Below are 14,204 nucleotides of genomic sequence, written 5' to 3' on the forward strand. Positions count from 1 at the left end.
ATACCACGGGCCATCTGGCGAGGCGCAAGACATAAAAAAGCCATAGAGCGAACAAGAAGGAAATTCAATGCTCGGATTGGAAAATATGTGAGAGGAAGAGGCGGTATTGTAATTCGTCACCACCAGCTGCAAGGGCGTTATTAAGACCGGACGGAGATCACCTGTCGGACATAGGCCTCCATATTTTCTGTCTGGTTTACAGGATGGGTAGAAAATCATAATTTATTGAATCAAAATTATATAACAAATAAATAGTACAGGGGAAAACAGAAGAGATGGATATAAATGCAGGATGTCACAGGATATATGTAGATTACCACACTATTCACAATAATATAGCATAAATTTCAAACCATGTAGGTAAATTACAGAAATTATTATTGTGTGGACAATAAAACATATTCAATCTATCTCATGTTAAGTAACCACATTGCATGATCCCCAAAACCTATAATAAGGTAATGGCTATAGGGTGATTATCATTTAGAAAATATTGTATGTACTAATATCTAATATCAAAGAAAGTGCAGTGCATACTAAAATAAATAAATAATGTCACCCATTTATAAATAACTATTATAAACATAGAGAAATTCTCCTATTAAGACAAAGTGTCATAGTGCCATAAAGTGCAACAAGGAGATCAAGTGGAATACTAACCAGTGGGAGTACCCGTGACCCGAGGGTTTCCCTCGTTAAAGCTCAGGTGAAACGCGCGTCGGGCAGGTGCGGGCTGCCACGGGTCTCCTTGTTGCACTTTACATCTACATATATCCTGTGACATCCTGCATTTATAACCATCTCTTCTGTTTTCCCCTGTACTATTTATTTGTTATATAATTTTGATTCAATAAATTATGATTTTCTACATATATTGGAGTTGTGCATCATATTTATAGGTAATATAGTATTGAGTGGATGCACTCTATTTATTATATATTGTTTTGGTTCTGTATATTGGTTTACAGGATGGGGTTGAACAGGCCCTAAGGGTGTTGGGTGGGATCGGAGTCCCATGTAGGTAATACACGGGATCCTCCGTGGTGGAAGAAGTGGAGGAGGGCAAAGGTCGTAACTGCTCGTTGGGCCAATTCCCCTGTCGATCACGGACAAGAGCTCGGCGCGAGCGCCCGTTACGATATGTAATTGCCTTTCTCTGCTTATTTAATTAATAAACTGTGACCGACCTGTTCAACCCACCTAGGACGGTGTGTGTTTCATTAGGGGATTGATGGGAGGTGGGGAAGGCACTGGTTACGACACCCAGGTCTCCAGTCTGGCAGGCGCGGTACTGAATAAGGTGCGCGCCTCTGACTGGGGAGCACACAGAGAGAGCAACATTAAATGATGTCAGTGCCCAGTTCCCCCGTAGCATCACTCCCCTTGGTGATGCACTAATTAGGATGCCGCCAGCCGGCCAGTGGTCACTAGAGGGGAGGGGTTCTACGGCCACTCCTACAGGGGTTAAATCCAGGTGTCCGGCCGGGTACTTCCTCTTTTCCTCCCGGCGGACACCTGGAAGATGTTGTCCCACCCTCCCTCCTCTTTTAGTTGCTAATGGTCATACTAACCGGAGTAATAATGTAAAATTGTAAATTTTATTTAAAAAAAAAAAGATGTATATAAATACAACTAACCATAGTTAACTTTATTAAGTCACAGCGGAAGAAACAGAGGAGGGCAAAGGTCGTATCCGCCCGGGTCTTTGCAGCAGATTTCAATGCAAGACACGCTGTCACCATCCCCATGTTATTTAGGTGTATCCATATAAATGGCCCACCCAAAAAAGTTTGCCTCTTCACTGAACATAATGTTCTGTGTAAACTGACGGTCCTGTTCTAATGTTTGTTTTGCCCATTCTGCAAATTCAGCGCGCCCATCTGACATCAGTCAAACATCCCTTCGGCGGAAAGTAGCTACTCAAAAATGGTACCCTTACAAAATCCTGCTGCAGCATCTCAACGAAGATGACCCAGATCGGCACGCTGAATTCGAAGAATGGGCGAAACAAAAAATGGAAATTCACACTTGGCCTCACTGCACATTTAATGTTGTCAATCATAAGTGAAATTTGGCCAGAAAAAACGGACCTGGTCTTGTAGGGACCATATGAGCACATTTTAGCAGCACAGAATGGAGAGAAGGTAGATTCATCCAATAAGATATCAGGGATCTAGGAAGCCAACAGCATCATTACCCTCCGCTATCTCCAAGAGGACCATCATAATATTTTTCTTCAAGTGATTTTCTAACTTGTCAGCACATTCTACATACGCTGTCATTAAGCTTTGAAGTTTAAAGATCTGGACAGGTAAGGGTTATCATCTTCTAATTTCCTTTGATAACTAGATCCTTCTGGTTGTAAGCTCTATAGCAAAGGGCTTTCGATACCCAAAGTCATTTGAACAGTTTTCGGAGGAGGAGAATATTGTGGTCTAGAGGCAAAGGACTGAGAAGAATCTGTGACTTCTCAGCATTTAGTAATTATTACGCACCTAGGCAGTTATCTGTAGGAATCTCCTCTTTACACCACTCATCACCCCTCACATATGTCTCTGTAGTATTAATATGGGTCAGATCTTTACCCTGAATTAAATATTGTAAAAGTCACAGACAGATGGAGAAGTCACATCTATGGTCAGCTCTAATCCTGCCATCTCCACTGTTCTCATTACACAAGAATAAACCATGTAATACTGGTGGATAAAACAAGACTGAGAACACGACCTTCACAGCCGTCTACACATCATAGGGGAGATCTCCTGACACCTTCTCTCCATCTACCTGATGATCCTGTGGAACATTGGGATCTCCTTGTTTACAGTCCTGTGGAAGAAGAGGACGGGGACATCTCTCTGGTATTGTCATCTTACTGTATAGAACTGGAGGAAACCTACAGGGACTGAATTCATTCTTTACATACAGATAACTAAAGGGCCGTGTGTATTTAGTCCTGTCTATTACCTGGTGATGCGAGGGGCTGGGGAACCGCCATCATCATGTCCTTGTACAGCTCTTTGTGTCCTTCTAAATACTTCCACTCCTCCATGGAGAAATAGACCGCAACATCCTGACACCTTATAGGAACCTGACGCATGAAATGATAGCGTCATCCCCCAATCCCTTCATAGCGTTACTGTATAATTTCCCAGCATTCCCAGCAGTGTCACCTCTCCAGTCAGCAGCTCAATCATCTTGTAGGTGAGTTCTAGGATCTTCTGGTCATTGATGTCCTCATGGATCAGGGGGTGAGGTGCAGGCCCCATGATTGGGCTCAGGGGTCTTCCCTCAGACACAGGGTCCTGACAGCGCTCACTAGAGGTCTTCTTCACTACTGTGTAATCCTGGTTATGGAAAGACACATTAATAAATCTCACTACAGACATTTCCAGAGTCCTCACCTCTCCAGTTCTGTCCATCTGTTATTCCCATAGATAAGAATGATGTAATGTGACGTCATCAGAATCTCTCACCTCTCCAGTAAGCCGGAAGAGGATCTCTAGGGTGAGGTGTAATATCCTCTCCGCCATCTTGTCTCTGTCCATATCCATCCTTGATGGGTAAATCAGGAAAATTCTCTTATACAGAAGATCTTCACTGAGAGGATCCGATATTGTAGAGACCTGAATGAGAAGAAGATGAGCCGATGTAACATCATAAGAATCCTGTGTAATAATACAATTACTGGAGATAATAAGGGAAACATATGAGAATATTTATTATTTTACTGCATTTAGTTCTTCTCGACATCTACTAATAAAACCTATATATTTAGGCCACAGACAACAAGCAGTTTCCCCCTCGGAGTCGGCAGCTGAATACGTTCCTCATAGACTCATCGTCCATAACGCTAATTCTCGCCTCATTTACCGACCCTGGAATCGGCATTAGTAATACTGCAGGAGATATTTATTATCGTTAAACATTTGTTTTAAAACAAGATTAACCCTTTTGGATACCAGAACTTAGATGTAAACCACAGGGATGGCACAGGTGTGGCTACAAAAAAAACCCTAGCAGCTTAACCACTTGCCCTGTGAAAAGCAAACATGGCATCTAAAGGCCCCGTCTCACTAAGCGATTTACCAACGATCACGACCAGCGATACGACCTGGCCGTGATCGTTGGTAAGTCGCTGTGTGGTCGCTGGGGAGCTGTCACACAGACAGCTCTCTCCAGCGACCAACGATCAGGGGAACGACTTCGGCATCGTTGAAACTGTCTTCAACGATGCCGAAGTCCCCCTGCAGCACCCGGGTAACCAGGGTAAACATCGGGTTACTAAGCGCAGGGCCGCGCTTAGTAACCCGATGTTTACCCTGGTTACCAAAAAAAACAAACACTACATACTCGCCTTTCGGTGTCCAGGTCCCTTGCCGTCTGCTTCCTGCTCTGACTGAGATCCGGCCGTACAGTGAGAGCAGAGCGCAGCGGTGACGTCACTGCTGTGCTCTCACTTCTCACTGTACGGCGCCTCAGTCAGAGCAGGAAGCAGACGGCAAGGGACCTGGACACCGAAAGGCGAGTATGTACTGTTTGTTTTTTTTTACATTTACGCTGGTAACCAGGGTAAACATCGGGTTACTAAGCGCGGCCCTGCGCTTAGTAACCCGATGTTTACCCTGGTTACCAGTGAAGACATCGCTGGATCGGTGTCACACACACCGATTCAGCGATGTCAGTGGGACCTCAACGACCAAAAAAAGGTCCAGGCCATTCCGACACGACCAGCGATCTCGCAGCAGGGGCCTGATCGCTGGTACGTGTCACACATAGCGAGATCGCTATGGAGGTCGCTGTTGCGTCACAAAACTTGTGACTCAGCAGCGATCTCGCTAGCGATCTCGCTATGTGAGACGGGGCCTTAAGAAGATGTGACAGAGTCCGGCTGAATGCTCCTCCTCCCCCAAGTACTCGATAGTCTGAAGGCAAGATTGCCTTGTGCAGGCATGTACTACGGAGGACAGAGAATGAACTTCAATCCAACATTGCAGCCAGCATGCAGCCAGCGAGTAAGGAAAGGGTGAATCAAACACCCGAAAACCCCGCCCCTATGACTGAAAATTGTTCCCTCCAAATTCAGGTGACAGAAACCCTTTAATGACCTGGCCGTTTTTTGCAATTCTGACCAGTGTCCCTTTATGAGGTAATAACTCAGGAACGCTTCAACGGATCCTAGCGATTCTGATAATGTTTTTCGTGACATATTGGGCTTCATGTTAGTGGTAAATTTAGGTCGATAATTTTTGCGTTTATTTGTGAAAAAAATGGAAATTTGGCGAAAATTATGAAAATTTCGCAATTTTCAAATTTTTAATTTTTATTCTGTTAAACGAGAGAGTTATGTGACACAAAATAGTTAATAAATAACATTACCCATATGTCTACTTTACATCAGCACAATTTTGGAAACAAAATTTTTTTTGCTAGGAAGTTACGAGAGTTAAAATTTGACCAGCAATTTCTCATTTTTACAAAATTTACAAAACCTTTTTTTTTAGGGACCACCTCACATTTGAAGTCAGTTTGAGGGGTCTATATGGCTGAAAATACCCAAAAGTGACACCATTCTAAAAACTGCACCCCTCAAGGTGCTCAAAACCACATTCAAAAAGTTTATTAACCCTTCAGGTGCTTCACAGCAGCAGAAGCAACATGGAAGGAAAAAATGAACATTTAACTTTTTAGTCACGAAAAAGATATTTTAGCAACAATTTTTTTATTTTCCCAAGGCTAAAAAGAGAAACTGGACCACAAAAGTTATTGTACAATTTGTCCTGAGTATGCAGATACCCCATATGGGGGGGGGGAACCACTGTTTTGGCACACGACAGGGCTCGGAAGGGAAGGAGTGCCATTTGACTTTTTCAATGAAAAATTTGCTCGAATCGTTAGCGGACACCATGTCACGTTTGGAGAGCCCCTGTGTGCCTAAAGATTGGAGCTCCCCCACAATTGACCCCATTTTGGAAACTAGACCCCCCAAGAACTTATCTAGATGCATAGTGAGCACTTTGAACCCCCAGGTTTCACAAATTGATCCGTAAAAATTAAAAAGTACTTTTTTTCACAAAAAAAATCTTTTAGCCTCAATTTGTTCATTTCCACAAGGGCAACAGGATAAAATGGATCCTAAAATTTATTGGGCAATTTCTCCTGAGTACACTGATACCTCACATGTGGGGGTAAACCACTGTTTGGGCACACGGCAGGGCTCGGAAGGGAAGGAGTGCCATTTGACTTTTTGAATGAAAAATTAGCTCCAATCGTTAGCGGACACAATGTTGGAGAGCCCCTGTGTGCCTAAACATTGGAGCTCCCCCACATGTGACCCCATTTTGGAAACTAGATCTCCCATGGAACTAATCTAGATGTGCGGTGACTACTTTAAACCTACAAGTGCTTCACAGAAGTTTATAACGCAGAGCCGTGAAAATAAAAAATAATTTTTCTTTCCTCAATTATTTTTTAGCCCTCAATTTTTTATTTTCGCAAGGGTAACAGGATAAATTGGACCCCAATAGTTGTTGCCCAGTTTGTCCTGAGTATGCTGGTACCCCATGTGGGGGTAAACCACTGTTTGGGAGCACATCAGGGCTCGGAAGGGAGGGAGCACCATTTGAGTTTTTGAACGTAAGATTGGCTGGAATCAATGGTGGCGCCATGTTGCGTTTCGAGACCCCTAATGTGCCTAAACAGTGGAAACCCCTCAATTCTAACTCCAACACACCCCTAACCCTAATCCCAACTTTAGCCATAACCCTAACCCCAACACACCCCTAACCACAACCCTAACCCTGACACACCCCTAACCCTAATCCCAACCCTAACCCTAATCCCAACCCTAGCCACAACCCTAACCCCAACACACCCCTAACCCTAACCACAAGCCTAATCTTAACCCTATTTCCAACCCTAACCCTAAGTCTATGTGCCCATGTTGCGGATTCGTGTGAGATTTTGCACTGCGTTTTACCTGCGGATTTACCGCGGATTTCCAGTGTTTTTTGTGCGGATTTCACCTGCGGATTCCTATTGAGGAACAGGTCTAAAACGCTGCGGAATCCGCACAAAGAATTGACATGCTGCGGAAAATACAACGCAGCGTTTCCGTGCGGTATTTTCCGCACCATGGGCACAGCGGATTAGGTTTTCCTTAGGTTTACATGGTACTGTAAACCTGATGGAAAACTGCTACGAATCCGCACCGTGTGCACATAGCCTAATTCTAACCCTAATTCTAACCATAACTCTAACCCTAGCCCTAACCCTAGTTCTAACCCTAGTTCTAACCCTAACCCTAGTGGAAAAATAAAAGTAAATATATTTTCTTTATTTTATTATTGTCCTATGGGGGTGATAAAGGGGGGGGGGGGAAATTTACGATTTTTTTATTTTGATCACTGTGATGAAACCGATCACAGTGATCAAAATGCACCTGGAACGAATCTGCCATCTGGAAGATGGCGGCGCCCATGGAGCAGACGGACGGGCACCGGGAGGCTCGGTAACTATGAGGGGGGATCGGAGCACGGGGGGGAATCGTAGCACGGGGGGTGGAATTGGAGCACGGGGGGAGCGGACAGGAGGACGGGGGAGCGGAGCACAGGACGGAGGACTGGGGAGGAGATTGGTGGCGGTGGGGGGGGGGCAGATCGCGGTTTCCAGCCATGGTCAATGATATTGCAGCATCGGCCATGGCTGGATTGTAATATTTCACCAGTTTTCATAGGTGAAATATTACAAATCGCTCTGATTGGCTGTTTCACTTTCAACAGCCAATCAGAGCGATCGTAGCCACGGAGGGGTGAAGCCACCCCTCCTGGGCTGAAGTACCACTCCCCCTGTCCCTGCAGATCAGGTGAAATTGGAGTTAACCCTTTCACCCGATCTGCAGGGACGCGATCATTTTGTGACACAGCATATGCGTCACAGGTCGGATTGGCACAGACTTTCATGATGCATACGCTGTGTCACAGGTCGGGAAGGAGTTAAAAAATTATTTATGAGGATCATAGATGCCCTTGGCCAAAAATTGAATGGCTGTAGCAGCACAGAACACTTTCACCATGGTGTTCTAGTGGCAGAGAATAATAACATGTGGAGGAAGTCATTATTAAAAACTAGGCCCAATGTTAAGAAGCGTGTCTCCTAGACTTGTAATGCCCATACACTAAGTGTATGGGCTGACAAACATTTCCCCATCCCCATGGGGGATACATTTGTCAAAAAATATTTAATTGGGATCACAGACACCCTTGCCAAAAAAGTTACGGTCTGTAGCAGCATGGAACACGTGAACCCTGGTGATCTAGTGGTGGAAAATGAGAGGTGGAGGAAGGCTTCATTAAAAACTAGGCCCAATGATAAGGAGCGGGTCTACTAGGCTTGTAACGGCCATACACAAACATTCGGCTTCAGGAAAACGGCCGCCGCGATCTCCATCTGCGCACGCGCGGCCTCAGGAAGATGGCCGCCACCACGATAAACAGGGGAATAGCACAGATCGTGCTCTTTTTCGGCCGTTGCGCAGTGCATTCGGCTGCTGCACATGCGCAAACCACTTCTCCAACGCCGGGAAGATAAGCAAGAGGTGGGGGAGTAACAGCCATTTCACCACGCCCTTTTGACCAGACCAGTGTGATTGACAGGCGAAAACGGCAACTTTTGTAAGGTATTTCGGCAGCATAGGTGGGGAATCAAGGGACAAAAAATACACTATTGTAAAGCACAGCTCAGGCCCTATTTAATGGTATTTTTATCTCATACTGAAAAAACGGGGTGACAGGTTCCCTTTAATTTCTTTTAGTTTTTCTTAAAGCTAGAAAGTTGCCATTTGAAATGACTTTAGTTTTGTGCCATGTCTGTGATCTGCTTTTTCTACAAAATTAAACAACTGAATGAACATCCTCCAAGGTCGGAGATTCCATAATTTTTGCCAGGGGTTGTATAATCTAACCTCTTTTTCTCATCTTTCAGGATACATCGGGGGCATTTCTACAGCATTACAGAATGTGAAGCCAGATGTGAACTGGCTAGCAGGCACACTGCAGCGAGGAAATTATAAATGCTCAGGCCGCAGCCAGACAATAGCTTATAAAACCCAGTTCCATCGCTGCCAGCGGTACCCACCTAGCCCAGAACACGCTTCGCTGCCACCAGCTCAGATTTCTCACAGAGAGGGTTTCAGAGCCAACCCAATTTAGTAGAGTAATTAACTTCAGAGGACTTAGGGTTTTAGAGCAAGGAAAACGAAGCTAGTAGATTTTTTATATTTTACTCCATAAAAGACTAGGCAGTGTTTAAAAAAGGTATATAAAGATTTTACAATATGAGACAATTTCAAGTATGTACAGCAATTATAAAAAAAACATGGATTAAAGAAAGATAAAACTCACATTTGCTTACATCATTTCAGCTAACCATGCTGATAGGCGGAGCCAAATATCCCAGTGCATCAGGAGGTCTTTCTGTAGTGAAATCCCAGGCAAGAAAAAAGCTGGGCTTAGCTCACCTTCGATTTTGGGGGTGACAGGTTCCCTTTAAGCTTATCCTGTGCCCATAGATGTAGAATACTTTTATATTTTTACTGGGTGGCTGCAACCCAGATGAATAAAATGTGGCGCTGCTGAACAGAAACCCTCATCAACTGATCTTGTGGGAGAATGTTGAATATGGTCCACTCCGGAGAAAGAGAAATAGATACACTAAAGGTCTTTGTGAGACGTTGCAAGAGTGTATCCCAAACCTCCCAGATTTTTGGACATTCTCAGAGACAATGAAAAATATCAGCTGGAGAATGTAAGCATTTAGGGCAGGGAAAATCACCTGAGGGAGGCATTTTAGATTTAACCTCTGGTTGATATATTGTCATCGTCTGCCTGGAGTTTCTGTTACGGTCCTTCTAGGGTTAATCCTATGTGGCCTCTCTTTGGTTTGGGGAGGGCTATAAGTAACCGCACTGGTGCTATGCTCATTTTCAGTGATATGTCCATTCCTGGCTGAGTAGCTGACCCTTGTATATCTGTGTATATTGCCTGCTTCTGTACGATTGCTCTGTGCATGACCCGGTTTGTTTCCCGTTTGATATTCATCTGCTGATTCTGTACTTTCTGCGTTACTCTTGGTTCTACCCCGGCTACATCCTTGACTTCCCACCTGCCTGTTCCCCTGGTACTGTGCTGCTTTCTCTGGCTTCTGACCACCGGCTTGCTCCTTACCACTCTATTTGTGTTACTCGCTTGTTACCACGCTGCCCTCTGGTCTGACCTCGGCTCTACTGACTATTCTCCCGACTCTGCTGACTATTCTCCTGGCTCTGCTGGGTCCCACTATTCCTGAAGGAGTCTGGGACCTAGCACCGCCCCCGATCATGCCCACAGTGCTCACGTGATTGCAGGTAATTTTCCTCCAGCAGCACACTTTTTCTGCCGTGTCCACTTTCCACTGCAGAAATTCCCGGGTTCCCCAGCATGTTTTTGGACACACGTACAGTCTCTGGTGGTGAGTCTGATACAGTGTCCATCACATATATGCTCTATAGAATATCATGAGAGTCATGGTTGTGTAACTATCATACGTTAACATAGAGTTACTATGTAATGTGGCTTTCAAGAGGTCTTTTACCTGACAGTAAGTTAGTTGAGATACCCATCTCCCCGGGCCCGGTGAAGAGTCTGACCACTGTATGGAAGGTTTCAGTGACTTGTCTATAAAACTCAAAGTTCCAAAGAGGACAGAGATAGTCCGCCAACATGTCACAAACCAGCCTACATCCATTATTCCCAAGCACACGATAGATGGGAGGTGGCCTGCCCTGTAGAAAGGAGGGACTGCTTTGGAAGGGAAGAAACACCGTAATATGGGGGTTAAGTCAACTAATTCATCTAGCATGGCACCATCCCAAGATTACTCACCACAGTATGGGGTTATCCCTATCCTCCACTGGGACTTCGGCTTGTCGTAGGTGAAACAGAGGAGTGAGACTAAAAGGTCTACACATTGCCTCATCTACTGGAGTATTAGTGAAGCGGTGAAGGCATAGATCCAGTCCAGGGAGTGACGGAAGACAGCCGTTATTCTATATAGACGTATATTAGGGAGATTAAGGCCACCTAAGGATTTAGTTTGTTGCAGCTTAAAAATACTAGTTCTAGAGCCCCAATTTGACCCCCAAATAAATTGACGGAAGACTTTTGTTAATAGACCCAGCAGCGTCTGTAATAGAAAGTATTTTAGGGAAAGATCATTTTAATCAGATGGGCCGTGCCCGCAAAGGACAGTTTAAGGGATTTCCAGGAATGTATTTCCTGTATAACCGCGGAAATGAGGGGTTGAACATTCAGTTTATAAATATCATGGGAGTTTGATGGTAGGTAGACCCCAAGATAATGCACGGAGTCTCTCCTCCACTGAAAGGGGAAAGGGAAAGGCCACCGTTTCTGAGCAGCTTTGAAGATAGCTAAATTTATGAAAAATCCCCAAAGTGCTCCAAACTTGTTAAAGGCATCCATTATAGAAGGAATGGATTCCTTAGAGTTGGCTATCATGAGTAATATATCATCAGCAAATGCAAATATTTTAAGCATATGGTGACCAATCCCAATACCCCCAAAGGAAGGTATCATCTCCAGGTATCTCAGCAAAGGGTCCAGGACAATATTAAATAACAGGGGTGACAGGGGACATCCCTGCCTCGTAACCCTGAAGATGGAGAAAGAGGTTGACTGAATACCATTAAGCCAATTCGAAGATTGGGGGTTAGTGTAAATTGTCCTTACAAAGTTGAAAAAGGTAAAGCCAAACAATCTATACTTAAGGGTTTGAATGAGGTGAGACCAAGACACTCGATCAAAAGCTTTATCAGCATCAAGGCTGACCAGTATATGCTGCTTGGCTTTAGCCTGGTAACTATATATAATGGCAGCCAATCCCATCCTAATATTATAAGTGATAGACAGACCATGGACAAAACCCGTTTGAGATGAGGTGAGAATATCAGCAAGTATAGACTGAAGTCTATTAGCCATGCTTTTGGTAAGCAATTTAAAATCAATGTTTAACATTTCTATATGATTGAGTCTGCTGGTCTAAGAGAGGCCACAGGGAGGACAATTTTTTTTTTTTTCTGAGACACAAAGGAGATAATATGTCTCCTATGCACCGTCTTAGCAGTGGCCCAGAATAAGCTGATATCGTCTAGGTGTTCCAGGTTATCCTCCGTGAAAGTCTCCAACCAACCAGTTATGAAGTGTTTGAACATCCCAAGTGTAAAGATATGAGGGAAAGCGCCAATGAAAAGATACAGTTCTACAGGGTGGGCCATTTACACTGTGTGCAGAATTATTAGGCAAGTTGTATTTTTGATCACATGATACTTTTTATAAATGTTGTCCTACTCCAAGCTGTTCAGGCTTGAGAGCCAACTACCAATTAAGTAAATCAGGTGATTTGCATCTCTGTAATGAGGAGGGGTGTTTTCTAATGACATCAAAACCCTATATAAGGTGTGCTTAATTATTAGGCAACTTCCTTTCCTTTGGCAAAATGGGTCAGAAGAGAGATTTGATGGGTTCTGAAAAGTCCAAAATTGTGAGGTGTCTTGCAGAGGGATGCAGCAGTCTTGAAATTGCCAAACTTTTGAAGCTTGATCACCGAACAATCAAGCTTTTCATGGCCAATAGCCAACAGGTTCGCAAGAAGAGTGTTGGGCAAAAAAGGCACAAAATAACTGCCCATGAATTGAGGAAAATCAAGCGGGAAGCTGCCAAGATGCCATTTGCCACCAGTTTTGCCATATTTCAGAGCTGCAACATTACTGGAGTATCAAAAAGCACAAGGCGTGCGATACTCAGGGACATGGCCAAGGTAAGGAAGGCTGAAAAACGACCACCTTTGAACAAGAAACATAAGATAAAACGTCAAGACTGGGCTAAGAAATATCTTAAGACTGACTTTTCAAAGGTTTTATGGACTGATGAAATGAGAGTGACTCGATGGGGGAGAGGCTGGATCAGTAAAGGGCAGAGAGCTCCACTCTGACTCAGACACAAGCAAGGTGAATGTGGGGTACTGGTATGGGCTGGTATCATCAAAGATGAACTTGTGGGACCTTTTTGGGTTGAGGATGGAGTGAAGATCAACTCCCAGACCTACTGCCAGTTTCTGGAAGACAACTTCTTCAAGCAGTGGTACAGGAAGAAGTCGGTATCGTTCAAGGAAAACATGATTTTCATGTAGGACAATGCTCCATCACATGCCTCCAACTGCTCCACAGCGTGGCTGGCCAGTAAAGGTCTCAAAAAAGAAAAAAATGACATGGCCCCCTTGTTCACCTGATCTGAACCATATAGAGAACCTGTGGTCCCTCATAAAATGTGAGATCTACAGGGAGGGAAAACAGTCCACCTCTCGGAACAGTGTCTGGGAGGCTGAGGTGGCTGCTGCACGCAATTTTGATCGTAAACAGATCAAGCAACTGACAGAATCTATGGATGGAAGGCTGCTGAGTGTCATCGTAAAGAAAGGTGGCTATATTGGTCACAAATTTTGGGGGGATTTTGTTTTTGCATGTCAGAAATGTTTATTTCTATATTTTGTGCAGTTATATTGGTTTACCTGGTGAAAATAAACAAGTGAGATGTTAATATATTTGGTTTTTATTAAGTTTCCTAATAATTCTGCACAGTAATAGTTACCTGCACAAACAGATATCCTCCTAAGATAGCCAAATCTAAAAACCCACTCCAACTTCCAAAAATATTAAGCTTTGATATTTATGAGTCTTTTGGATTGATTGACAACATAGTTGTTGATCAATAATAAAAATAATCCCCTAAAATACAACTTGCCTAATAATTCTGCACGCAGTGTATATGGATACACCTAAATAAAATGGGAATGGTTGGTGATATCAAAGTCCTGTTTGTGGCACATTAGTATATGGGAGGAGGAAAACTTTCAAGATGGATGGTGACCATGGCGGTCATTTTGAAGTTGCCCATTTTGGATCCAACCTTATTTCTTCCAATGGGAAGAGGTTCACATGACACATCAAACTTATTGAAAATTTCACAAGAAAAACAATAGTGTGCTTGGTTTTAACTTAGCTTTATTCTTTCATTAGTTATTTACAAGTTTATCTTTGTTTACAGTCATTGACATGTCGCAGAGGTTAACACATGAGGAGCTGATAGAAATTGTGT

The 14,204-nt window shown here is 43.8% G+C and overlaps 1 protein-coding gene across 3 annotated transcripts in view; it reads right to left on the bottom strand.

Annotated features, from left to right (window-relative positions):
- The window catches only part of LOC143766578 (uncharacterized), a 47,414-nt gene that overhangs the window by 13,933 nt on the left and 19,277 nt on the right, over nucleotides 1–14,204 (bottom strand). For 2 of the 3 annotated variants that reach the window (XM_077254352.1, XM_077254353.1), the window contains 3 exons: nucleotides 3,474–3,623; nucleotides 3,171–3,344; nucleotides 2,965–3,088 (listed from right to left, as the gene is read on the bottom strand). In XM_077254352.1, coding sequence (XP_077110467.1) covers nucleotides 2,965–3,088; nucleotides 3,171–3,344; nucleotides 3,474–3,623 — 448 coding nt within the window. Of the gene's footprint in view, nucleotides 1–2,964; nucleotides 3,089–3,170; nucleotides 3,345–3,473; nucleotides 3,624–14,204 lie in introns of those variants that run through there. The other variant, XM_077254355.1, reaches the window with a different exon arrangement.

The sequence above is a fragment of the Ranitomeya variabilis genome, chromosome 4 (genome assembly GCF_051348905.1).
Source record: "Ranitomeya variabilis isolate aRanVar5 chromosome 4, aRanVar5.hap1, whole genome shotgun sequence".
Classification (NCBI taxonomy): Eukaryota; Metazoa; Chordata; class Amphibia; order Anura; family Dendrobatidae; genus Ranitomeya; species Ranitomeya variabilis.